The sequence below is a fragment of the Gymnoscopelus braueri genome (assembly GCF_963280865.1).
Source record: "Gymnoscopelus braueri genome assembly, chromosome: 12".
NCBI classification, from domain to species: Eukaryota; Metazoa; Chordata; class Actinopteri; order Myctophiformes; family Myctophidae; genus Gymnoscopelus; species Gymnoscopelus braueri.
Window position 1 is genome coordinate 9,871,349 of NC_137614.1, and position 25,000 is coordinate 9,896,348.

Sequence of the window (25,000 nt, forward strand, 5' to 3'; positions counted from 1 at the left end):
GTGCTCTTCAAGCCCAGGAGTTGGGTAATAGTGTGGTTATTGTGGGTACCCCGGCCGTCATTCCCGGCTAATGGGCTGATCTGAAGAGCTCTATTGTTTGGGACGACGGTGGAATTCTCTGGAGGAGATGCAGCAGCTTGACAGGGACCGTTTGAACTCTCTCTGCACGGCTGTAGAACTTGAGACCTGACCGTACGTACACACATATATATATATACGACTAGAAAAGTCTCCTGCGAGCGCAGATCTCTGCAGCCAGGCCGGGTTGCCTACCCAGGGCTGTGTCTGTCTATCTGTCTGTCAGTCGTGGGATGCAACCGTCAAGATATGAGGAAGCTGGGGGGGGGGGGTAAGAGTTTTTACAACAGACGGTGCAACTGCTCATGTTTGGTGCGTCCTATGGCGATTCCAATTTGGGTATTGGATGGTGCATTCATGATGTACTATGTCGTGTTTTTGTAAGAAATAGGCTCGGCCATCAAAGTTGTGAAGGCAATTATAGGCAAACGGTATTACATTACATTACATTACGGTCATTTAGCAGACGCTTTTATCCAAAGCGACTTACAATAAGTGCATTCAACATAGGTAGGGAACGAAACTACTAATCACCAGAAGTCTGAAGTGCATGCTCTTCTAAAACAAGCAACTAAGAGTATACCTAGTGCTAAGGTAAAACTGCAATATATCAGCTACCTACTGTCTTAAACAGATGAGACAAATAGGAAAATCAAATGATTAAGAGCTAAAACAAATAAGTGTATCGAATAAACAAGATCAAATAAAACAATAAAACAAGAGCTCGTACAACTAATTGACAACATGTAGGCAAGGCGAAGAGGAAGGGTAGTGTTTCCTGAAGAGGTGGGTTTTCAGCCTACGGCGAAAGATGGGCAGTGACTCTGCTGTCCTGACATCAGTGGAGAGTTCATTCCACCACTGTGGGGCCAGAGCAGAAAAAAGCCGTGACGGTGTAGATCGGCCAGAAGGACCACTGAGCAACGAGGCAACCAGTCGGCCCGAGGCGAGGAGGTATGGAGTATCATTCAAAACCCTGTTTGACAGCCATTGGCACATGACTCACGAGACCATTTTAAAGCTCCCTAGTGGGCGTGTGCATGCACACGTTTCACGCCGGGTCGATCCAACAGTGCCTGACTGTCGCGTTGACAGACATCCAGACACATGAGACACACACAAACAGACAGGGGTGAAAACGTAATCTCCGCCTCCCAGCCCGGAGGAGATAATAATAACACTCACTCTTTCAGCGATCTGGACCTCCGGTTCCCATGGCGACTGTCACGCCCATATCCCCTCTTCATCATCCTATGAGAGAGAGAAAAAGAGAGAAAAAAACAACAAAGCGTCAGTCATCTTTATATCGATCCAGCGCGGCTGAAATCTCTCCTCCCCCCGTTTTAAGCCATTCAATCTGGGAAAGCATCTGCGTCATTTTAGATTTTAGCTATATATATATAGCACATTGGTTCTCAAAGTGGGGTCGAGGGATCCCCAGGTTCCAGGGGGTCCCCAGCTAAAGTAGTTAATAGCGTCACAATCACTTTAACCACTTTAACCATTATTTTATACTTTGGTATATTTTCAGAATGTATAGGACTTTTACTTGTAACAGGAGTGCATGCAGTCGTGCAGAATAACACAACTACATCGTTATTGCTACTTTTACTTAAGCATAAACGTGAAAAATCTCAGTCCTTCTTCCTTCCGCCAGTGGTTTTAACCCTTTAAGGCCGCGAAGGGAACACATGCGTGTCATTTTAAGATTTATTTGGCTATTCAAAAATAGCAGATCTACAAGCTCATAGCGCGGCACTCTGTGCCACAGCTTGTAGATCTGCTATTAAAAAAAAAAAACGTGAACATTTGTGCAAATCTTTTATATACATTTTTAACTCAAATCTTTGCTTCTGGGGGTCCCTGGAACAAAATATTTTTAGATGGGAGGGGGTCAGCGGACAAATACATATTATTTTGGGGGTCCTTGACATGAAAAAAGTTTGAAAACCATTGATAATATAGCAAGTAAAAATCAAAATAAAATAAAACTTTAGGGACAAAAACCTGTTAGGATTTAGAAGACACCCCCAGAAGCAAAGATTTGAGTTAAAAACTTTCGCTTTAAAAAAGTATATATATATATTCAAACTAAAGATTTGCACAAATTTTCACGATTAAAAAAATATATAGCAGATCTACAAGCTCATAGCGCGGCACCGAGTGCCGTGCTATGAGCTTGTATATCTGCTATTTTTATATAGCCAAAGAAATCTTAAAATGGGTTAATCAGAACAAATGTACATGTTCCTCGTTGCGAGACACTGTGTACGTATGATATCATGAGATGTTTTTTCCCCCTCTAGTCTGATTGTTACAAAGCGATAACTAAACACACCAGGGCTTTTTCTGCAGGGCTGAAATAGTGCAGACAGCGGTCCTGCTAACGGGAAGGCTAATTCACTCAGACACCCACATTACCATGGTTAGCATGAGCTGGCAGCCGCGTGAGGCCAAGACGAATGCCTGTGCAATGCTAAGCAGAGGGGGAAACTAAGGGACCAAGTGCATTGCATTGAGAACTGTTTGAGTACGTTTTTTGTTTTTGGAGGGTATCGTTGCTGTCCGGCAGAAACCTCTTATCTCCATATTTTAACGAGACGATAAGTGCTTTATTTGAGTATTCTTTTTGCTGTTTTTGTTTTGGAAACTGACTTTCATTCCACTACATTTCCAAAAACAATATGTGTATACTTTTGACTCCACTACCTCCCGGGACCCAAACTTACAAAAAATACCTTGTGAATGAACCACTTAAGCCCTATAATTGAAAAATAGCCAATATTTGATGACACTTTGTGATCTCCTACCGGAACTGCTGCCGGTCATCAAATTATTGGTTTAGGAATGCGACAAAAACTTCATGAATTGAAGTCTCCATGGGGTGACTAATCGATAGAAAAAAAGTCCATTTGGGGTGAACTATCCCTTTAAGTACATTTTTAGCAAGTACTCTAACTCAGTACTCTAACTCAAGTACAACATTCTCTTGTAACTTGAGTAGCCTAATATTTGACCAGCTGTATCTACAGTATACTTTGACTCAAGTACTGGGGTAGAGGACTTTATCCACCAGTGATGCTAAGCTATAGGCTATAGTTAAGCAACGCCAATGGTGGAGCTATGTTAAGGCTAAAACGCATGCGCCTTGGCTGCGCTCCACAGTGGTGTTGGCCTGGTCTGAGTGGTTGTGACAGGCTCCGTAAACGCAGTGGAGCTGCAGCTAAAGCGGCTACGGCTACAGATATAATGGGATTTCAATAGAACACGCTACATGCTAAACGCTAGCATAGCAGTGAACGGCTGTGACAGGCCCTGTAAACAGAGCCAGACCCATGAGCGCTCGCCCTGCCAGGTTAAACATACATATACGAGCCTGCCCGCACGCACACGCACATGCAGACACGCAGACACGCAGACACACACACACACACACACACACACACACACACACACACACACACACACACACACACACACACACACACACACACACACACACACAAACAGATGCACGCACGGACGCACGCTCACACACATTTGTATTACTATACTTGTGAGGACATCAACATGTTGGTACAGCGATTGTTATAACTGCCATTTTTGGGCCATTTTTAAACATTAAACTAGAGCCGAAAATAGGCAATATATAAGCTCACAGCACGTATTTCCGGTGCGTGCATGTCAATGACGCGTAACTACCTACTGTATACGTATAAATCATGCACAACTCCAACCCTAACCCCTAACTTAACGTCTAAAATGTTTCAGCCTAACCCTCACCCCAACCTAAATCTTGTCTTAAGTGTAAGCGTATTAACACTCCATATCTATTTTTAACAATACAAATAACCATTTATCTTTGTGAGGACCAAGAAAATTGTCCTCACAATATCAAATGTATCAAATTCTACTATGTTTGTGAGGGACGTTTGGCCCTCAGAAGTATAGTAGCCTACTACTAGTGTAGTACTACTAGTGTGTGTGTGTGTGTGTGTGTGTGTGTGTGAGTGAGAGAGTGTGTGTGTGCTCGCACACGTATGTACACACACACACACACACACACACACACACACACACACACACACACACACACACACACACACACACACACACACACACTACACTAAGGGCTAAAACAGGCCAAATACCATGTGTTACATCTCATAAAGCTGAAGCAGGCAGCATGTTAGGGCAGGGCTAGGGGAGAGAGAGAGAGAGAGAGAGAGAGAGAGAGAGAGAGAGAGAAACCAACTAAATAAATAAATAAAAAAGAACAACAACCAAAGAGAAAATACCTTGTAATTCTGACTCTGATAAACACTTTGTGGCTGTTTTCTATTTCCTCTCTAGTCCAGGCTGGTGCCAAGCGTCTGGCACTGGTGGAAGAAGTAGTCAAGTAAAAGTAGCAATACCACAACATATAAAAATACTTTGTTACAAGTTGAAAAAGTCCTGTTTACATTCTGAGTGTTTTGAGCTTGTCGATCTGCTACTTTTGATACTTTTTAGATTATGAATCCTGAACAGTTTTGGATATATGAGGTTTCCTCCCGACAGAGAAGATAACTGAAGTTCCAATGTAAAAGTATACTGTAACGTTTAAAAAAATAACTGATCTACAAGCCTGCAGATTGGCTATTTTCAAATAACCAAAGTATAAAATAGGACTTAAAGGGCAAGACCACTTTGTTAGAGGTTTGGGTTGTGTAGTTACCTTGCCATTATGTAACTCCAAAGGTGGACAAGAAATATAAAATAATTGCTCCATTGATTAGTAATTGATAATTCAAAATATGCTCCTCATTGACTTACATTGTACGCTGAAACAGCTCTCAAAGTCACTCTTTTAGCACGTAAATGGACGCAAACAAAGTTTATTCAGACAATATAGAACCTCACCAAACCCAGTACTGTTTTTTTTTAAATAAAAATGTTAGCTTCCCGTTGATTTTGCTATTTTTATTTAGAAGAAAACCCGGACTGGATCCGCGGATCCGGATCCGGATCTTCAAATAGTAAAATCAACAGGAAGTTGACATTTGTATTAAAAAAACAAACAGTACTGGGTTTGGTGATGTTCTATATTCTCTGAATCAGCTTTGTTTGTGTTAGTTTATGTGCTAAAAGAGTGAATTTGAGAGCTGTTTCACCGTACAATGTAAGTCAATGAGGAGCTTATTTTGAATTATCAATTTCTAATCAATGGAGCAATTATTTTTGATTTGTTGTCCACCTTCGGAGTTACACCATGGCAAGGTAAATACACAACCCAAACCTCTACCAAAGTGGTCTTGCCCTTTAAGTGGTCAATCTATGTTTTGTAACAATCTTTTTGTAACAAGCCTTTTCACATCAAGGTCCATTATGAGCCACGGACCACCGTTTGATGAGATTTAGACTCTCAGACCCAAAACGTAGAATATTTTGTTATCGTTGGATAAGATTTTGTCCGCAATCCCATGCTGTATTGATGTTGGTACCATAGGCAGGGATTGACACTAACGCCTGCCCGACTGCCCGGGGCAGGTACATAAAACTTGCGGGCAGGTGGAGTTAGCTTTCAGCCTGCCCTACAGGGCAAGTGCTCGCTTGAGTGGCAGTGGGGACGCAACCATCTTTTGTTCACTATAAACACAACATGAGATATCTGTCTAAACACATGAACGTGGCCAGAGCACTCTGCCCCCCGCCCTCTTGTCTTCCCTCTCTGTCCTTCCCTCCCACGCACACACACTTTGTGTAACACACACACACACACACACACTTTACGTGCAGTGGCTCTTATGAGTAGAGCCAAACCGCAACGTCGGCCATTATTTCACCGATGTGGCCCGATTTTTTTTTTTTTTATCATCATTCATTTCCCCTACACTTGTCTTTTAGAATGTTGGAACTGCCATTCTACTAGAACTAACCAGTAGAGGTATAACACAAGTGAACTGCTTAGCAGCCATCTCATGGATTGTCAATGCCAGCGCATCTGTGCATATCAAACGGTAGGCTAAACAACCCGACGTTTTATCAACTGCCGCATATAGATTAATAAATGTGACGAAATACAGTCAAATCCCAAACTTATGAGAGATCCAGCCAGCAATAGAAATTAATTACTGGAAACAACTTCAAAGTTTATGGTATCATTCAAATAAGAAAGAAGCTGTGCCCTCACCGCTCTGACGGACAAGAAATAAATATAATCCTTTAAAAACAGCCATGTTCTGTTCCTTTTTTAAACGATAATCCAAAGAGGAAGGTTTCAACAGCTAGAATCATGACAGTTTGACATTGTTTGAGCAGTTTTTGGTGTGCAAAACTAGTCGCAAGCTCCCTCATTAAGTTAATTGTGTGCAGCTGCTGTGCTTGGTGCGCAGATCCCCGCCAGGCCAGGTTGTCTAACCAGGCCTGTGAAATTCATAGGCAGCCAATTGGAATGAAATCTGCTAAAACTGACTGATATACTGATACAGAACCATATATAGGCTATATAACGTTACTGTCAGGTGGAAACCTTGTATATCCTTAAAAAAAAGAACAAAAATTAAAATAGTGACAATAGCTGATCTGCAAGCTCACATTGTATCTCGACACGCTGGGAGCTTGTAGATCTGCTATTTTACTCTTATAGTGCGACACTCTTGAATGATGAAGTAGGGCATTTATGAACAAGCATATTTTTCCATATTACAAAACCATTGAAATATGGAAATACAAGGTTTCTGCCCGACAACGACAATATATGATTTCATCATTTGCATTTATCCATCAAAACATTATTTATGTTTATTTGTATGGACTTCAAAATGGTCTGTGGAATGTAAAATAAGAGCACTGTTGGCCTATAATGTGCTGTTTTCACTGTTGCTACAATTTAACCTTAGTCATATTCATAGCTATTTAGATACTTGGCATAAATATTGAGGTATGACATTTTTTATCGTGCAGCCCCATAATTCACAAGTAGAAAGTAAAAAATGTGTTAAATTGAACGGTAATTCTAATTTTACCATCATTTTATAAAGGACGATTTACTTTTCGGTCAAGTGGGCAAGACCTGTGGGCAAGTAGAACATGACCTGCACTTGCCCGACGGGCAAGTGCCTCTGAGACCTTAGTGTCAACCCCTGCCATAGGAGATATAACAGGCAAACGTTGATCAAAATAACAATTCTTTAATTAAGTAATGCAGATGTTTAACAATAATGGAGAGTGTAAAATGGTTCATTTAGTTTATTTTACAATCTCAGGTTAAGATCTACAAGGGTCCATTTGGTTATCAACTCTCCATCATTCAGCTGGGGACCACCTGGAACCCCCTCATGGGCCACTGGTGGTCCCCGGACCACTGGTTGAGAACCACTGGTATAAAGCATTGAAAAATGGGACATGCGTAAGTAAAGCCAAAGCACCTCAACATTGTACTGTACAGTATACTTGAGTAAAAATATACGTATAGTTCCTTTCCACCCCTGGCGTTTGGCAGCAGTGTACCCAATGTGCACGCTTTAAATGAGAACAACATGAAGGCAAACGTGCGCGGCGCGCCCGCCCGCCCGTCAAAGCCAACACGCTCCAACGCAGAGACATGGGCCTGGGGTGCGTCTCAACGTGCTTCCTACCCCGTGTCTCCTCCACTTACATTTCACCTGTTCCTCCCCCACATCACGTTGTCGTCGGGTTGAAACCTCACATGTTAAAAAAAAACTTCAGAATTCAAATTCAAAACTGGTAATAAAAAAAAAAAATAGCAGATCTACAAGCTCAAAGCGTGTGTGTATTAGCATTTTTAGCTAATAGATCGGCTTCTGTTCATCGGGCATTGATTTATGAAAAAAATACGTCTCTGTCAGATTGGAAAATACTGTATGTCCGAAGACTGTTACTTTTCAGGATTCAAATTCGTGAATAGCAAAAGTAGCAGATCTACAAGCTCGAAACGCGTGATCAAGTATAGGGCGTTAATTCACAAAAAACAAGACATGACTCAGTCATGTATACCAGCTTGCTTTCTGTTTTCTCTGATTTGTCTCGCAGAATCTGGCAAAACTGCTAGTGGCTCCCCATTGGCTTAAACCTGTTGCTTATTTCTCTCGCAGAATCTGGTAACACTGCCATAGAGGCGAGAGGCGGGTCTAGTACCATAGCTTGGGAGGACAAGACCGCCCGTTCAGAGTATGGGAAAGTATCCCCATTGGCCAGCCAATGATGAAAAAGTGTTGAGAAAGTGTTGACTAGACTCAGTCTCTTCTTAGACCAGCGTGCTTTGCAAGCTGGTAAAAACACAAAAAGTTAGAATATGGAGATAAGAGGTTTCTGCCCCGACAGCAACGATCAGCTCTATCACGGAGAGAGGAGTGGATAGGCGGTGCAGCTACAATTTGGGATTGGGATGGAGCCCTTCTGTAGCAACCAGTCCCGACTGATGTGTGGTTTGGCTCCGTATACACACACACACACACGCATGCACGCAGTGGTGGGAAAAGTATACTCAGATGTTATACTTAAGTAGAAGTATCAATACTGCAATGTAGAAATAACTCTGTTACAAGTGGAAGTCGGGAATTCAAAATTGACTTGAGTACAAAAGTATTGGTATCAAAATGTACTTAAAGTACCAAAAGTAGAAAGTGCTCATTATGCAAAATGTCCCATTTCACAAGATTTCAAACGCATAAAAAGGTGAGCTTGTAGATCTGCTATTTTCAAATGGACGAAATATATACAGAGCTGAAGTGGTTAAAGTATGTTTTGTAATAATAATCAAAATCTAAGTAACTGATAACTACTAAGGTTTTCAAATAGGTTTAAGTACAAAAGTAAAAGTACAATATTTGCCTCTGAGATGTAGTGGAGTAGTACAGACAATTGGGAATACTCCAGTAAAGTAAAAATACCTAAAATGTTTTACTTAAGTACAGTACTTGAGTACATGTACTTAGTTACTTCACACCACTGCATGCATGTACGTAACGCATGCACGCACGCACGCACGTTTGTATTACTATTTTGGTGAGGACATCTACGTTCCTTTTTAACCCTATAACCCTGAAGGCGAAAATAGCAGATCTACAAGAGCAAGACGCGCAACTGTAACCCTATAACCCCTAAACCTATTATAGGCCAAAACGTAAAGCACCACCATGAGGCCAGTTTAAAAAAATGTGGGGTGCTGGTTCCGCTGCTAACTGACACACACACACACACACACCCCCACCCACCCACCCACCCACCCACCCACACACACACACACACACACACACACACACACACACACACACACACACACACACACACACACACACACACACACACACACACACACGACAACATAATCTCCCCTTCCAGGCCGTTGAGGCCTGGCGGAGATTTAAAATAAAAAACCCTAAACAAGCCTGGCGTGCACGTTGCACATTGCATGCGGTCAGCGCTGTGTTATTGGTGGCCCCTGGCCGTATCTGTGGCCCCGGCAGGCCTCCGGAAAAGCCTCTGTGGTCAGCGGGGCGCTGTATGCCGCGACCTCTCTTCATCATCATCATCATCTTCATCATCATTATCCTCATCAATCATCCTTCCCCATGTGGCGTCAGATTGGACCCAACACACAACCCAACCACCGGGCCCGGACCACAACTTCACATTATTGGACCGGAGGGAGGAGGGAACGAAGGACAGGGAGAGAGAGAGAGAGAGCCCAGGGGAGGGAGGGAGGGATGGAAGAGAGACAAAATGTGGGATGGAAGTAAGAAAGAAAGAACGAAAGAAAGAAAGAAAGCGAGCAGCCAAAGCAGTGAAACAAAGAGAAGAAAAAGCGAAAGGCAGAAGGAGTCGTTGTTTTTAAAGTGGGGTCCGGGGACCCCCAGGGGTCCTTGAGGGGGATCCAGGGGGTCGCCAGCAAATCACGATCATTCATCATTTATATGTTGGCTATTCAGAAATAGCAGATCTATAAGCTCACAGCGCGTCACTTCGTGCAGCGCGAGGCGTTGTGAGCTTGTAGATCTGCTATTTTTGGCTAAAGTTCTCCTCAGAAAAGGGATGCTAGGGTTCAAGTCGTTAAGGTAAAAAAATAAATGATATCACAAAAAGATTTGGCGGACCCCCTGTAGTAACTCTGAGGACCCCTTAGGGGTCCCGGACCCCCTGTCGAAGACCCCTGATATAGAGTGATAACAGAAAAGTCACAAGTACAGAGCCCTCATAGGGACTCCGCTCAACAACGTATGGGTTGAAGTGGTCAGGGAGAAGACCAAGGAAGAACAGAAGGAAAAACAAGAGCAGAGAGGAGGAGAGGAGGACAGGACGAGGAGGAGGAGGAGGAGGAGGAGGAGGAGAGATGAAGGATGAAATCAGGATGGGATGCTGACCGGAGAGAGAGAGAGAGAGAGAGAGAGAGAGAGAGAGAGAGAGAGAGAGAGAGAGAGAGAGAGAGAGGTGGTGAGGAAAAACAAATAGTGTAATTAATCACGTTCAGATAAAAGAGGCAGATTAAAGGAGATGTGAAGTGCTCTGTTTGGAGGGAAAACAGTCTCGCCTCATGGGACTGACACTTGCGCGCACGCACACACACACACACACACACACACACACACACACACGTGTGTGCACACACCCCTCGGGGGCCCTGCCCTGACCTCTGCTGAACTTCCACACAGGGTCAGAGTTCTGATATGAAGGAAAAGCCGTGAGGTGATTGGATGACCTCTGTCAATGAGAATAAGTCTGTTTGTTGTTTCTGAACGAGTGTGTGTTTGACACCACGAGAGAGAGAGAGAGAGAGAGAGAGAGAGAGAGAGAGAGAGAGAGAGAGAGAGAGAGGGGGGGGGGGGGGTTGTATACCAAGTGACAGCAAAGTCTTGAAAAAGTGCTGCTATTGGTTTAAAAAACGTTATACCAAGCTATACCCTTGCCCTTAAGAACATTGTATTAATATAGCACTTCTCAAGTGCTTTACATACAGTATTGATTAAATATAATCTGCGCAATTATCTCAAAAACAAGACAGCGGACACATTACTCACATGGAGGACCAATCAAAGGCATTCAGCTAATGCCTGTTCAAACAGTAAGGTTTTAAAGGTTCTTAGAAATGTCCACAGAGACTGCAGCTCTCGGGACCCATTGGAAGGGCATTCCAACTGACTGCCTGAAAGGCTCTGTCACCTTGGTTATCAGTTTAGTACGGGGAACAATAGTAGACCCGGACACAGAGAGACCTATAGGAAGAGCGGTCACATCAAAGTTAAAATGGCAATTTTTTTCCCAAAACATAAAAACAATAAAGTATTTGGAAAATGGCAATCTGGGGGGGGGGTTGCCTTTTTCACCACCACGGTTCGGCTCCGAGCTAGTCCACTTCCTCCCAGGGTGCTTCTGTGTTTTATTCCGCGAACGGCGTTTTTCCTATCGCCTCGCAAGTAGCGGGAGGGCGGGGGGCCGGGTGTGGGGAGAGAGCCTGGCGCAGTCAGCGCACAGAAGTCAAGGCACAGGCGGGTGTGTTGTTGACGGACAACGGATGCACGCTTATGAGAAACAACAAAAATAAAACCTGGCGAAACAGTTTGTGTGCATTAGCGCAAGATGAGGATAAAGGATTGATGAGGTTTGATACTTTTGTGTGACACTGACTGTAGTATATGATCAAGTAGGGCGTTAATTTACGAAAAAACACAAAAAGTTAGAATATGGAGATACTGTAAGAGGTTTCTGCCCGACGGCAACGATATATAGTTTTCAAAGCAGTGGACAGTGGGGTTGTTAGCTGCTGTTCCAGATAGGCTAATACCTTGCATTTAGAAGTCCCTGGACACATCGGTAGATGGAAATCTCGGAAATCTGGCAATGGGATATTAGGATGCACCTGAACACCTGACACAAGGAAGCATTACACCCTGTCGGGTGATAAGAAGCAGCATGCTTGCTCCTCATGCATTGAAGGAGGCATGAGCTTCAGCTTGGGCTCTCCCTAGGCTGGCAGAGGGAGAGTAGCGCCAGGATTACATAGGCAATTGGCACTGGGTGAAAAGGAATATGGGTTACAAAATCGTTGGCAAAATTTTAAGGAAAAAAAAACAAGGAAGCATTACGTCCGATGTATACTTTGTCATGCGACGGTGTCATGCGCCGAAAAAATTGTCGACCCACAAACTCAAACGCATCGCGTTGTATGTATAAATCGGCTTAAATTGAGCACAAATTAGCCATCACTCACTGTTACTCATCATTTCACTGTGGTTCTGTTTTATCAGATAATATTACAGCAGGGGAGGGAGAGGAGAGAGAGAGAGAGAGAGAGAGAGAGAGAGAGAGAGAGAGAGAGAGAGAGAAGAGAGAGAGAGAGAGAGAGAGAGAAAAACAACAGCATCCCCAGTCAGAGAGAGGATGATATGATGCGTGTTTTAATGGCTTCCAGACGCTTTTCCACAAGCTTTATACCCTATAGAGAAACCTATCCTGAATGTTATAACAGCTACAACGTAACGTTATGAAGTGGCCAACTTTACATCTGAAACACTGGGGCTGACTTTACAAGGGCAAACTAATAAGTCTTGGCATTTTGTTGTGGGGCACCGTGCTGCCCGCAGCGCGCCACGTTACGCTAACCGTACTGTGAACTGTGGGGGGACACTTTTAGTGTGGCGCGACGCTCCCTTTTAATCCCTCGCATATAAATATCTTTTCCCCCTCAATATGGCCGCGCTGCACTGCTTTAACTGCGCCCGTGTTTATGGACTTGACATATGAAACGGTAGCTCCCCGCGAGCGATATTTCAGACTCGCAAGTCAAAAAAAAAAAAAAGAAGGGGACGGCAATGAAAGTATGATTAGGGTTGCCGGGAAATCTTGTTAAGTACGCGGAGAATAACAAAATAACTCATAAATCCGGGCCAATTGGCCAGATGAAATAGAATCTTTACAGTACAGCCTGTGGAACGAGGAGAAACTGCGGCGGCTGGCTGTAACGCGGCAGCTCTGGAAAACCAGGGCAGAATTAGGAACAGGTGGGATGAAGGGCGAAGAGAATGGGAATAAATTAGCAGCAGATTAGATCATAGGCAAACTCTGCATATAGAATTAATTGAATTTGCATTTGCGCTTTCTCACTTGTGTTCCTGCCATGAGAACGTTCCATTGATACTCTCTACAGCGCTGGTTTCTTATAGTGGGGTCCGGGGGACCCCCAGGGGGGGCTCCCAGAAAATTTTTTGGAACAGCTTATACGCTTAAGCCTTATTTTATTAGTCAGCCATTCGTGATGTGACGCCCTTTGTGAGCTTGTACATGTGCTATTTTTTTAAGATGTTGACAAACGTTGACGAATCTTGTCCAATGGGTATCCCTACCACAGACTCTTTACAAATGTGGTCCGTGGCCAAATACGCATCACATGAACACTGTTCAAGGTTCTCGTGCTCACATATAGGCCTATGGAGTTCTGCACGGTCAGGCCCCGGAATGCTGACCTGCTCCAACTCCAATGTAATGTGCCCTGCAGTACTTTAATGTCTGCTAACCAGGGTCTATGGTAACAGGAAGAGTGGTCTTAAGTAATGTAAAATTAAACAAAACTAACAATTCTACAAAACCTCATTTTGGGCATAAACAAGAAGTTGGAGGGTATAATTAGGCCAGATATCGACGTACCGTGCATGTTCAATTTGAGCAAGTGACTTGAGAGTCTAAGTTCATCCTCTTGTAGACACTAAACAGTAAAATGCACAGTGTTAATTTAACCCATTAAAACTGGGAAGGCATCTGTGTAACCACTTTAACCATTACCGGCCTCCAAATACATATCATTTTGGAGGTCCGTGACAAGAAAAGGTTTGAGAACGACTGATATAGAAACATACGTTTTTCAGAAAACATACATTTGTAGAATCCCCAGGAGCAAAGATTTGAGTTACAAATCCAAAAATGTTCACGATTTAAAAGAAAATAGCAAATCTCCAAGCTCGTATAAGCTTGGAGATCTGCTATTTTTGAATAGTCAAAGTATAAAATAATGGTTAAAGTGGTTACACAGATGCGTTCCCGGTCTTAATGGGTCAACTCAGAGAATGTACAAAAGGATCCATCATCACCCATTATGAGGATTCAGTCTACGGGAATGTTGTAAAACTCTCTGTCTCTCTCACTACAGCTCTGGTACAGTGTTGTACACAGTCAAAGTGGAACAGTCAAACGGTGAACAGTCCGCAGGCAAAAAGATGAGTTATATCCATGCAGTCAGCGTGTGAGTGAGGTGACCTGGACGGGTTACGGGGTCAAACCTCCAAGTGCGCTTGGGAACCGCCAACCAACACACACACCTGTGCCAGTCGCCTTAAGCCACGGTGATGTTTTTCTGAGTCAAAGGTAAAGAATCCAATTCTACAGCTAGGCCTCACCTGGGCCGTGAAGGACAACACTAAAGCACAATAAATCCACCCTGACACTCCCCTTACACGCTGCAAAGATGTGTGTGTGTGCGTGTGTGTGTGTGTGTGTGTGTGTGTGTGTGTGTGTGTGTGTGTGTGTGTGTGTGTGTGTGTGTGTGTGTGTGTGTGTGTGTGCGTGCGTGCGTGCGTGCGTGCGTGCGTGCGTGCGTGCGTGCGTGCGTGCGTGCGTGCGTGCGTGCGTGCGTGCGTGCGTGCGTGCGTGCGTGCGTGCGTGCGTGCGTGCGTGTGTGTGTGCTTGCATTGCTTTACTAAAAATGTCCTCACAGCTATAGTAGAATTTGAGAAACAAGACATTGTGAGGAAGGACACTCATTTCCCTAGTCTTCACAATCAACAAATTGTTGTTTTATGGTTAAAAAATAGATTTAAAGTAAGGCTTACAATTAGGAAAACATGCAGGTTGGGGTTATATCAATATAGGATGAGGCGTTTAGGGGTTGGGTTTAGAGTTGTACCTGGTGTGTGTGTGTGTGCGCGTGCGTGCATGTGCGTGTGCGGGTGGGAGGTTTTCATACTATAGGGGGATCCCCGATGCATGCTTGGCTCCTATTTAGACGGCAAGCAGCAGAAAGATGTAGCAGGGTTTAAGACATGTAATGGTGCATATCAGATAGAACAGACACGCCATTTGAGTGGAAATCCCCCCCTCTGACTTAACCCATTAAGACCGGGAACGTATCTGTGTGTCATTTTCGGATTTATTTGGGCTATTCAAAAATAGCAGATATAAAAGCTCATAGCTACGAGCTTGTAGATCTGCTATTTTTGAAAAATCTTGAAAATCGGTGCAAATCTTTGAATATATATTGTTTAAAGCAAACATTTTTAACTCAAATCTTTGCTTCTGGGGGGGGGGGTCCCTGGAACAAAATATTTTTAGATGGGGGTCCGCGGCCAAATATATATCATTTTGGGGGGATCCTTGACATGAAAATCTGAGGACCACTGACATAGAAACATACGTTTTTCAGAAAACTGTTAGGATTTAGAAGACATATTTTGTAGAATCGGCTTCAGGTCTTAATGGGTTAACCCCCCCACCCCTCCCTCGTACTGCAGGTAGAAAACAACACACACACACACACACACACACACACACACACACACACACACACACACACACACACACACACACACACACACACACACACACACACACACACACACACAGTGAGGAATTCCCCCAATCAGTACCTCTGGGGAGAACAATGGAGGAGTGATGACTTTATGGTGAATGTGAAAGAACAAGAAGCTGCATTGGCAGAACGGCAGAGAGGTGACGACATGATGAAGCCACATGACACTTTCTTTGAAGACATCTGCTGGCTGGGTAGGTGTTTCCATCTGCTGGAATTTGGTCTCCAGGCTATATAGAGCCCAGACTGATGCCGGGATTTTTGGGGTCCTCAACAGGGGGTCCGGGACCACTAGGAGGGGTCCTCAGAATTACTACAGATTTTCATTTCTTATTATTTTTTATTTTTTTATTAACCACTTGAACCAGGGGTCATCAATGTGTCCGTACAATTTTTTTTGCATTATTTTGACATTCAATTACTGAATGTCTCAGTCTCCAGGTTTTTGTCAGAATATGCATGACACTTTCTTTTAATGTATGACACATTAGGAGTCCACTGGTACAGTCAGTGGTTCTCTAACTTTTTATTTTCAAGGACCCCCATAACTCAGAGAGTGCACAAATGGAACCAAATGGACCCTATATGGGCTAAATGTCCACCACAAGCCAACATGGCAATGACCCCTGACTTGAACCCTATAGCATCCCTATTCTGGGGGGACCATTTTGCCAAAAATAGCAGATTTACAAGTTGTGAGCTTATAGATTTTTGGCAAAGAGGTTTGTTTTAGAGGGGGGGAAAGAGCAGACCAAGTACAGAGCCACACCTTGGCTCGAATCAGCAAGGAAACTTGGCACAAACACTGTACAGGGGTCTGCCATGAGAATAGTCACACCCAAAAACTTAAATTGCACACATATTGGGCATAACTCGGCGACCATTGCTCTGATCGGCACAATATAGGGCTGGATTTGAAGGCCTGAAAATCTTGTTTTTGAACTTTCCTGAAGAAATGTTCTGATATACTGACATGCCCAAAATAGGATGAAAGTGGTACAAAAATCAACAGCGTTGTAACTGGAACTGGGTACACCTTGGCTAGTATATACCTCGACTACAAACCTATGTCAGACATACAGCAACAACACACACAGACAAACCCACCTACAGTACACACACATACATGCACACAAACACGCTCTCCCTGGGACTGTGTTCAAACAAGGACACATTAAGTTTGGTTCCTGAGGGCTGGATTTTGGATCTGCTATTGAGACACTGAGAGACAGACGTGTGTATGAGGAGATGAACGCTAACATACACTAACCTCACACACAAATCACACCAATCAAAAACACTCCTTTGGCAGCTCTCTCCCCCAGGCCCCTTATCTAAATGATATGAATAACTCCAAGTTGGCAGGAAGTAAAAATGTGGTGGTGGGGGGGGGGGGGGGGGGGGTGGAGAGAGAGGAGAGGAGAGGAGAGGAGAGAATTTCTAGGGCTGTTGACAGTGGTGTAAAGTAACTAAGTACATATACTTAAGTACAATTATTAGGTATTCTTACTTTACTGGAGTATTTCCGATTTGCAATACTTCTACTCCACAACATCTCAGAGGCAAATATTGCACATTTAGTCCACTGTAATTGTTTGAAAACTTTAGTTAATTACTTTGAACATTTTGAATATTATTACAAAACATACATTAACCACTTCAACCCTATATATACTTTGGCTACTTGAAAATAGAAGATCTACAAGCTCACAATCGCGACACATTGTGAGCTTGTAAATCGGCTATTTTCAAGAGTTTTTATACATTTTGAACTTGTGAAATCGGACTTTTACTTTTGGTACTTTAAGTATATTTTGATAACAATGCTTTTTGTTCTGTTACACAAGTACATTTTGAACACCAGACGTTTACTTGTAACTTGTAACGTTTACTTGTAAGATTATGTGGGCCTGCATTACAGTTGATACTTTTACTTTTTTTTTACTTGTACAAAATGTGAGTACTTCTTCCACCACTGGCTGTTGATCAGTGTGTGTGTGTGTGTGTGTGTGTGTGTGTGTGTGTGTGTGTGTGTGTGTGTGTGTGTGTGTGTGTGTGTGTGTGTGTGTGTGTGTGTGTGTGTGTGTGTGTGTGTGTGTGTGTGTGTGTGTGTGTGTGTGTGTGTGTGTGTGTGTGTGTGCGTGCGTGCGTGCGTGCGTGCGTGCGTGCGTGCGTGCGTGCGTGCGTGCGTGCGTGCGTGCGTGCGTGCGTGCGTGCGTGCGTGCGTGCGTGCGTGCGTGCGTGCATGCATGCATGCATGCGCGCGTGTGTGTGTGTGTGTGTGTGTGTGTGTGTGTGTGTGCGTGTGTGTGCGTGTGTGTGCGCGTGCGGTGGTTTCAGCACAGCGGGGATGATAGATGTGTAATTGCGTCAGTTCAAGCACGGAGGAGAGACGGCCCATAGCACTGCAACCTGTGTAAACAATCGCGTCCGTGTGTGTACATCTGCATCGCATCGGTGTGTGTGTGCACTGTACGTGTGTGAGCGTGTGTGTGTGTGAGTGTGTGTGTGCGCGTGCGTGCGTGCGTGTGTGTGTGTGTGTGTCAGTTGTGTTTGGAGAGTTAATAGTTAATAGTTTTTGAATAGCCAAAGAAATCTAAAATGACACACATGCGTTCCCGGATGGAATGGGTTAATGTACCACGTGCTGTTTACATGTCTGAATGATAAAAGTATTCAATCAGTCAAAACAGACGTCTTACCTGCTCCAGGGCGGGCTGTCTGTGGTTGGCGTGGGGCGGGCTGTGGGCCGGCGGGGGGTGACCCCCCCTGCTGGGCAGGCTGCGGTGGTGGTGCTGCGCGGGGGGGTGCGGGTGGTGCTGGGGGTGGTGCTGCGCGGGGTGGTGCTGGGGGTGGTGTTGGGGGTGGTGCGGTTGGTGAGGAAGAGGAAGGTGGTCCGGGGCGAGGTGGTCTTCCTCCTCGTAGTTGTCGGCGATCAGCTTCATTCTGCTCTGCGTCTGCATTTGCATGGGAACAGACGACCAGGGCCAAGGAGGGGGGGAAAACAAAAACAAAGACCTCAGAGCAATAAACGAGAGAATTTACAACAAATAATTATGACTCTCACCAGGCCATTCATTCATTCATCCCCCCCTCCTCCCCCCACAGACTGCTTGTTTATTGTTTCCAGAGGAAACACGGGGTCATCGTCCAAAACTCGGGAAGGTTTTCTGAGGTTGAAAACGATTAACCCATTAAGACCGGGAACGCATTTTTAGATGTCTTTGGCTATTAAAAATAGCAGATCTACAAGTTTGTAGATCTGCTATTTTTTGAAAAACTCGTGAAAATGTATGAAAATATTTGAATATAATATATTTTTTTCAAGCGAACATCTTTAACTCACATTTTTGCTTCTGGCGGGGATCCCTGGAACTAAATATTTTCAGATGTGGGGGTCCGCGGCCAAATACATATCATTTTGGGTGGTCCTTGACATGATGAAAGTTTGAGCAGCACTGATATATACTGTAGCAACATTTTTTTTTTCTTCAAAAAAACTGTTAGAATTTTAGAAGACATTTGTAGAATCCCCCAGAAGCAAAGATTTGAGTTAAAATGTTCGCTTTAAAAATATATATATTTCAAAGATTTGCACAAATTCTCTCTCTCAAAAAAAAATTGCAGATCTACAAGCTCATAGCGCGGCACTCGGTGCCGCGATATGAGCTTGTATATCTGCTATTTTTGAACAGCTCAAAGAAGAATTGCGTTCCCGGTTTGAATGGGTTAAGCCCTAGCGAGGGCTGGGAGTTGTTTTTTTGTGTGCGATACGTGTTGAAAGCCGCGGAAGATTAAAAAAACCATGGAGCTAACGACTCCTGACAGGCCATAAATTTTAGTGAGTCAGAGCCGAGCCTAATGAAAATATCGTAACTCTGTCAGATGTCATCCATATTGCAGATTAACTTTTAATTGGATTAGACCAATTCTGTCTCGGAGAGAAGAGAACAGTTAGTGAAGTGTTTGTTTCACACAGGGCCCTCCGGGGGCCGGGGGGGGGGTGGGGGGTGGGAGGGTGGAGGTGGGGTTGGAGGTGGGGTTGGAGGTGCGGGAGGTGCGGGAGGGGCTGGGGGCGTTTTTGGACGGAGAAGCACACTCGTTTTAGGCATCATTGATTAAAATTGCACTCAAATATGCTGCTTCATCTTTCTGTGGGACTGAGTGCGCGTGTTATGTGTGCTCGTGTGTGTGCGTGCAGCGTGAGTGTGTGTGCGTGCATGTGTATGTGTGTGTGTACTTGTTTTACTATACTTGTGAGGGCCAAATCTCCCCACAAGTATGGTACCTTTTGAGCAAACCTACAGGAGTAAACGGAAATAAGACATTGCGTACCGTGTTCATTTGTAAAAATTGCATTCATAACAATTTCCAAACAAGTTTAGTTATACAACGTGTGTGTGTGTGTGTGTGTGTGTGTGTGTGTGTGTGTGTGTGTGTGTGTGTGTGTGTGTGTGTGTGTGTGTGTGTGTGTGTGAGAAGGCTGTCCTGCTGCCAACGTTGCTTGCGTACGTTGCATTGGAGATAGAGAGCAGCCTGGGCCAGCTAACATTAACAATCAGCCATACTCCAATGCAGCCAGCTGTCTGGGAGATCGACAGAGACAGAGTGGGTGCCGACATATTGACAACCCAGGCTTCATTCCCTTAGATTCCCTCAGCTCTGCAAGATACCTCCCCGGGGCGCACATAGCTAGCTCCATGAGAACGAGAGAGAGAGAGAGAGAGAGAGAGAGAGAGAGAGAGAGAGAGAGAGAGAGAGAGAGAGAGAGAGAGAGAGAGAGAGAGAGAGGGGAAGGGAGAGGGGAAGGGAGAGATAGGGGTTGTATACCAAGTAACAGCAAAATCTTGAAAAAGTGCTGCTATTGGTTATACCAAGCTACATGTATACCCTTGCCTACATGTATACTGTATATAACTGTTTCTAACAGCAAATGCATTATATTTCACATTTTCTTTGCCAATATAAACGTGTGTTTTCTCACGCCAATAAAGCTCCTTTGAATTGAATTGTGAGAGAAAGAGAGAGAGAGAGAGAGAGAGAGAAAGAGAGAGAGGGAGAGAGAGAGAGAGAGAGATTGTATACCAAGTGACTGCAACATCTTGAAAAAGTGCTGCTATTTGTTTCCAAAGCTACCCTTTGCCTACTTGTACATTGTTGCTGTCGGGCAGAAACCTCTTTCTCCATCTCTCCATATTCTAACCTTTTGTGTTTGTTTGTAAATGAACACCATACAGCGTCACACAAAAGCATCAAAAGCAGCAGATCCGCAAGCAAAGTGTCGATCTGCTACTTCTGCTGTTTTCAAATTTGAATCCTGAAAAGCAACAGTTTTGGACAACCCGACACAGACACATTGTGTATAACTGCACTTTCGGCTGCAGCTCTCAAGGTGTGTGTGTGTGTGTGTGTGTGTGTGTGTGTGTGTGTGTGTGTGTGTGTGTGTGTGTGTGTGTGTGTGTGTGTGTGTGTGTGTGTGTGTGTGTGTGTGTGTGCGTGCGTGCGTGCGTGCGTGCATGCGTGTGACCTGTCTCACACTATACTAAGAAGCCTTCATTTCCATCTGGAAATGTTTCAGAATGATCTGTTCCATTTTTTTTCTTTTTTTACCATGCATTTTATTTCACATTTACTTTGGCAATGTAAACGTATGTTTTCTCACGCCAATAAAGCTCCTTTGAATTGAGAGAGAGAGAGAGCGAGCGAGAGAGAGAGCGAGAGAGAGAGCGAGAGAGAGAGCGAGAGAGAGAGCGAGAGAGCGAGAGAGAGAGAGAGAGAGCGTGAGAGAGAAAGAGAGAGAGGATTGGGATGATTCAAAGGATAGATATCCACGTATCTCATCCAAAACGTTGCGGCTGCCCCTCCACTTCAGCTCAAATGAGAGACAGACAGCCATGGCAGGAAGCAGAGTGAAAAACCTTGACTCAGCTGTGAGACTATGGAGAGGTGGACCGGCATGTATACGTATACGTTCCAAGCACACATTCTTTGCTGTTTGATGGGCCTTTAGATCAAGTGGTTCTCAACGTTTTTCTGGATCAGGGCCCACTTGACGATCTCAAAAGTGTTCGCAGCCCGCCCGTCAGACCACTTAACATGTTCAGAGCATGATTGTTCATTTGACGATCGATGAAGCGGCTTGGATCAATATACATTAAAAGTTCCTGTTTATAACAATGAAAACCAGTGGTGGAAAAAGTACTCAAATTACTCAAAAGTACCAATACTGCAATATAGAAATACTCTGTTACAAGTAAAAGTCCAGAATTCTAAATTTACCTGAGTAAAAGTACAAAAGTATTGGCATCAAAATACACTTAAAGTACCAAAAGTAAAAGTACTCGAATGTTTGAAAATAGCAAATCTACAAGCTCACAACGCGTCGCGGTTTTCTCTGAGATCTCAGTTTTCTCTGAGATGTAGATGTAGTGGAGTATTGGAAATTGGAAATACTCAAGTAAAGTACAAATACCTCAAACTTGTACTTAAGTAAATGTACTTAGTTACTTTCCACCACTGATGAAAACTCATTTTCTCACGCGGTTTTACAGAAAACAACGTTATCTCTTTCTTTTTTTGCTCACATACACATATATGCTGTATTACCAATAAACTCTTATAGAGCTTTGTCAACTACTTTGGGGGACCCACTTGTGATATCCTCACGGCCCCGCCAGTGGGTCCCCTGGCCACAGTTTGAGAAGCACTGGCCCTAAACACTACAGCTTGCCTGGAGTCAAACCCCCCCCCACCCCCCCGTCAGATGAGCAGCTGAGATAAAGGGGGGTGAGGCCTAATGACGGAGGAAACGAGCCAGTCAGGATCACAGGAGAGGATGTGGCTGAAGATGACTCAGCCCACCAATTACATGTAGGTTCAATTGGAGAGGAGAGGAGCTTTAGATAAGGTGAGAACATTGACACCATGCAAGGAGAGAGAGAGGGGGGGGGCATGGGTAGACAGACAGACAGACAGACAGACAGACAGACAGTGGTGGAAAGTACAGTAACTAAAGTACATTTACTTAAAGTACTGCCAAGTACAATTTTGAAGGGACTTTTTCTTTACTTGTGTTTAATATGTCCGCTCTCTGCTCCACTACATCTCAGAGGCAAAATATTTGCTTTTTTACTGTATTACAATACATGCATGAACCAGTTAAGCCCCATTTTATACTTAGTCTATTATCAATTATATAATATAGGTGAGCTTGTATATCAGCTATTTCCAAAACAATTTGACAAATTTAGAAAAGAGAGGGAGAGAGAGAGAGAGAGAGAAAGAGAGAGAGAGGGGGGGGGGGGTCAGTCAGTCAGTCAGTCAGTCAGACAGACAGACAGACAGACAGACAGACAGACAGACAGACAGACAGACAGACAGACAGACAGACAGACAGACAGACAAAGAGAGAGAGAGAGAGAGGGAGGGAGATGAGAGGAGGGGGGACAGTCAGACACACCAGACTGGTGCTTAGCGTGGCGGATATAGCTAGAGATAAAGGCTAGTATTTTGAGGTTGTTGTACCTCGTCCCACATGACCTGAGGGGTTTGACACCAACAGGTGTGACTGTGTTATAAAGCTGACACCTGTCTTTATTGAGCCACAGCCTGCCTGGGCCAGTGACTGTCTGTCCCCTGACACACAGTCTGGGACGGTGGACAAACAGGTTCCCAAACAGATCTAGTGCCCAGCTGGCACGCTGCTGTGTCCTGAGACAAGCCCAGGTGTGCTTTTGGGATGTTGTGACAACCGCTCATTAGTATTGAACATACTATACAATACGTTTAATTTACTGTATCAGTGGTTCTTGAAACTTTTTCATGTCAAGGACCCCCAAAATTGACACTTAAAAGATATGCCAGGGACCCCCTAAGAGAAGATTTGTACGGCTCTAGCAGTGATTCTCAACCGTTATAATTTCAAGGACCCCCAGTTTGACATGCATTAGACCCAATGGACCCCATTCTAAACTTCCGGCAGACTTCCGGTTGCTTCAAACGCCACTGAGCAACTTTCACAGAAATGAATAGCTGGGGGCGGGGCAATCCGCCCTCTAGATATATTATAACTCTATGGCAGGAGCCTATCTCCTGTTTCTGTAGCGTGAGGTGGCTTGATGTACAAATACATCCCCTGAACATGACGCTAGTATGTTGCAGGGACATATCCAACCCTTGATGCTGAGTGCCAAGCAGGGAGGCTATTGGGTCCCATAGTGTCTGGTATGACCCGCCCGGGGAATCAAACCCCGGACCTCCTAGTCTCAGAGTAAACACTCTAACCTCAAGGCCACAGAGCTGACCTTGTGAATCTGGACATGACCATTGGTGTGCCTTGCCCTTGGGCACCAACGTTTGAAAAACACTGGTCTAGGACACTGACTGGTTTTCAACATCAGGTCCGGGGACCACACACCAGGGGTACAAATGGACCCGTTCCATTTGTACACTCTCAGAGTAAAATTGAGGATTCTACGATGCAGATTGGGGGCCCAGAGATCAAATGGAGGACTGTGGCCTATAATGTAGCCTGGCATGGCCAGACTAATATCACTGCGTAGATATTAGTCTGGAATCTCTGTGTGGAACCTGCATTTCCGAGGGGCAAATACAAAAAATGCCTCTGATGATAAACCCGCCCCATATTTGCATACTGGGCCCTGATTGGTCCCACACTACTTCGGAGGGAGAGAAATACAATCTCTATTGAGAGGGGCCAGACCTAATCTGCCGAGGGCAGTTTTTTTTTTTGCAATGGCAGATTCGTCTGGAACCAGGCTACCTATAATGCATATCAAACTGGGGGTCCTAAAATGTTTTAGTTTGAGAACAACTGGTCTAGATCAAGGTTATTATAGTTATAGAAATAATGAAAACTAAAATATAAAAAACTTTTTTCGTTAACTGAAATAAATAAAAACGTTAATTGCATTGTATTGTGCGTTTACAAAACTAACTGAAATTATAGTCAAAATGCCCTTAGTTTTTGTTTTTGTAAATGTAATTGTATAAGCCTTTTGGGTTGGTGTGAAATCTTGATGCAATTTTTTCCCAAATTTTGTTTAAACAATAGGCTACTTATTCTGACCCTTTTGAATCCTGCACCTGACAAATAAAGTATGAAAAAAATAAAACTAATACTATAACTAATAAAAACGAACAGAAGCTAAGCAGTTCAAATAAAATAAAAATACAAAATAGCAAATATGATTCTGAACAAATTAAAACTAACTGAAATAGAAAGAAATGTGTCAAAACAAACCAAAACTAAACTATGATGAAAAATCCAAAACTATTATAACCTCGGTCTATAACTATTGAGCTACCGTGCTGTGAACACACACACTT

General features: G+C 43.9%; 1 protein-coding gene across 1 annotated transcript in view; it reads right to left on the bottom strand.

Annotated features, from left to right (window-relative positions):
- Window positions 1–1,103: 1,103 nt before the first annotated feature.
- LOC308096368 (ERC protein 2-like) overlaps window positions 1,104–25,000 on the bottom strand; it is a gene marked incomplete at both ends in the record, with an annotated part of 339,729 nt that continues 315,832 nt past the window's right edge. Inside the window, 4 exon segments of the mRNA XM_080443792.1 lie at window positions 1,104–1,158; window positions 1,264–1,329; window positions 12,998–13,047; window positions 18,355–18,609. Of these exon segments, the coding sequence (XP_080299918.1) occupies window positions 1,104–1,158; window positions 1,264–1,329; window positions 12,998–13,047; window positions 18,355–18,609 (426 nt within the window).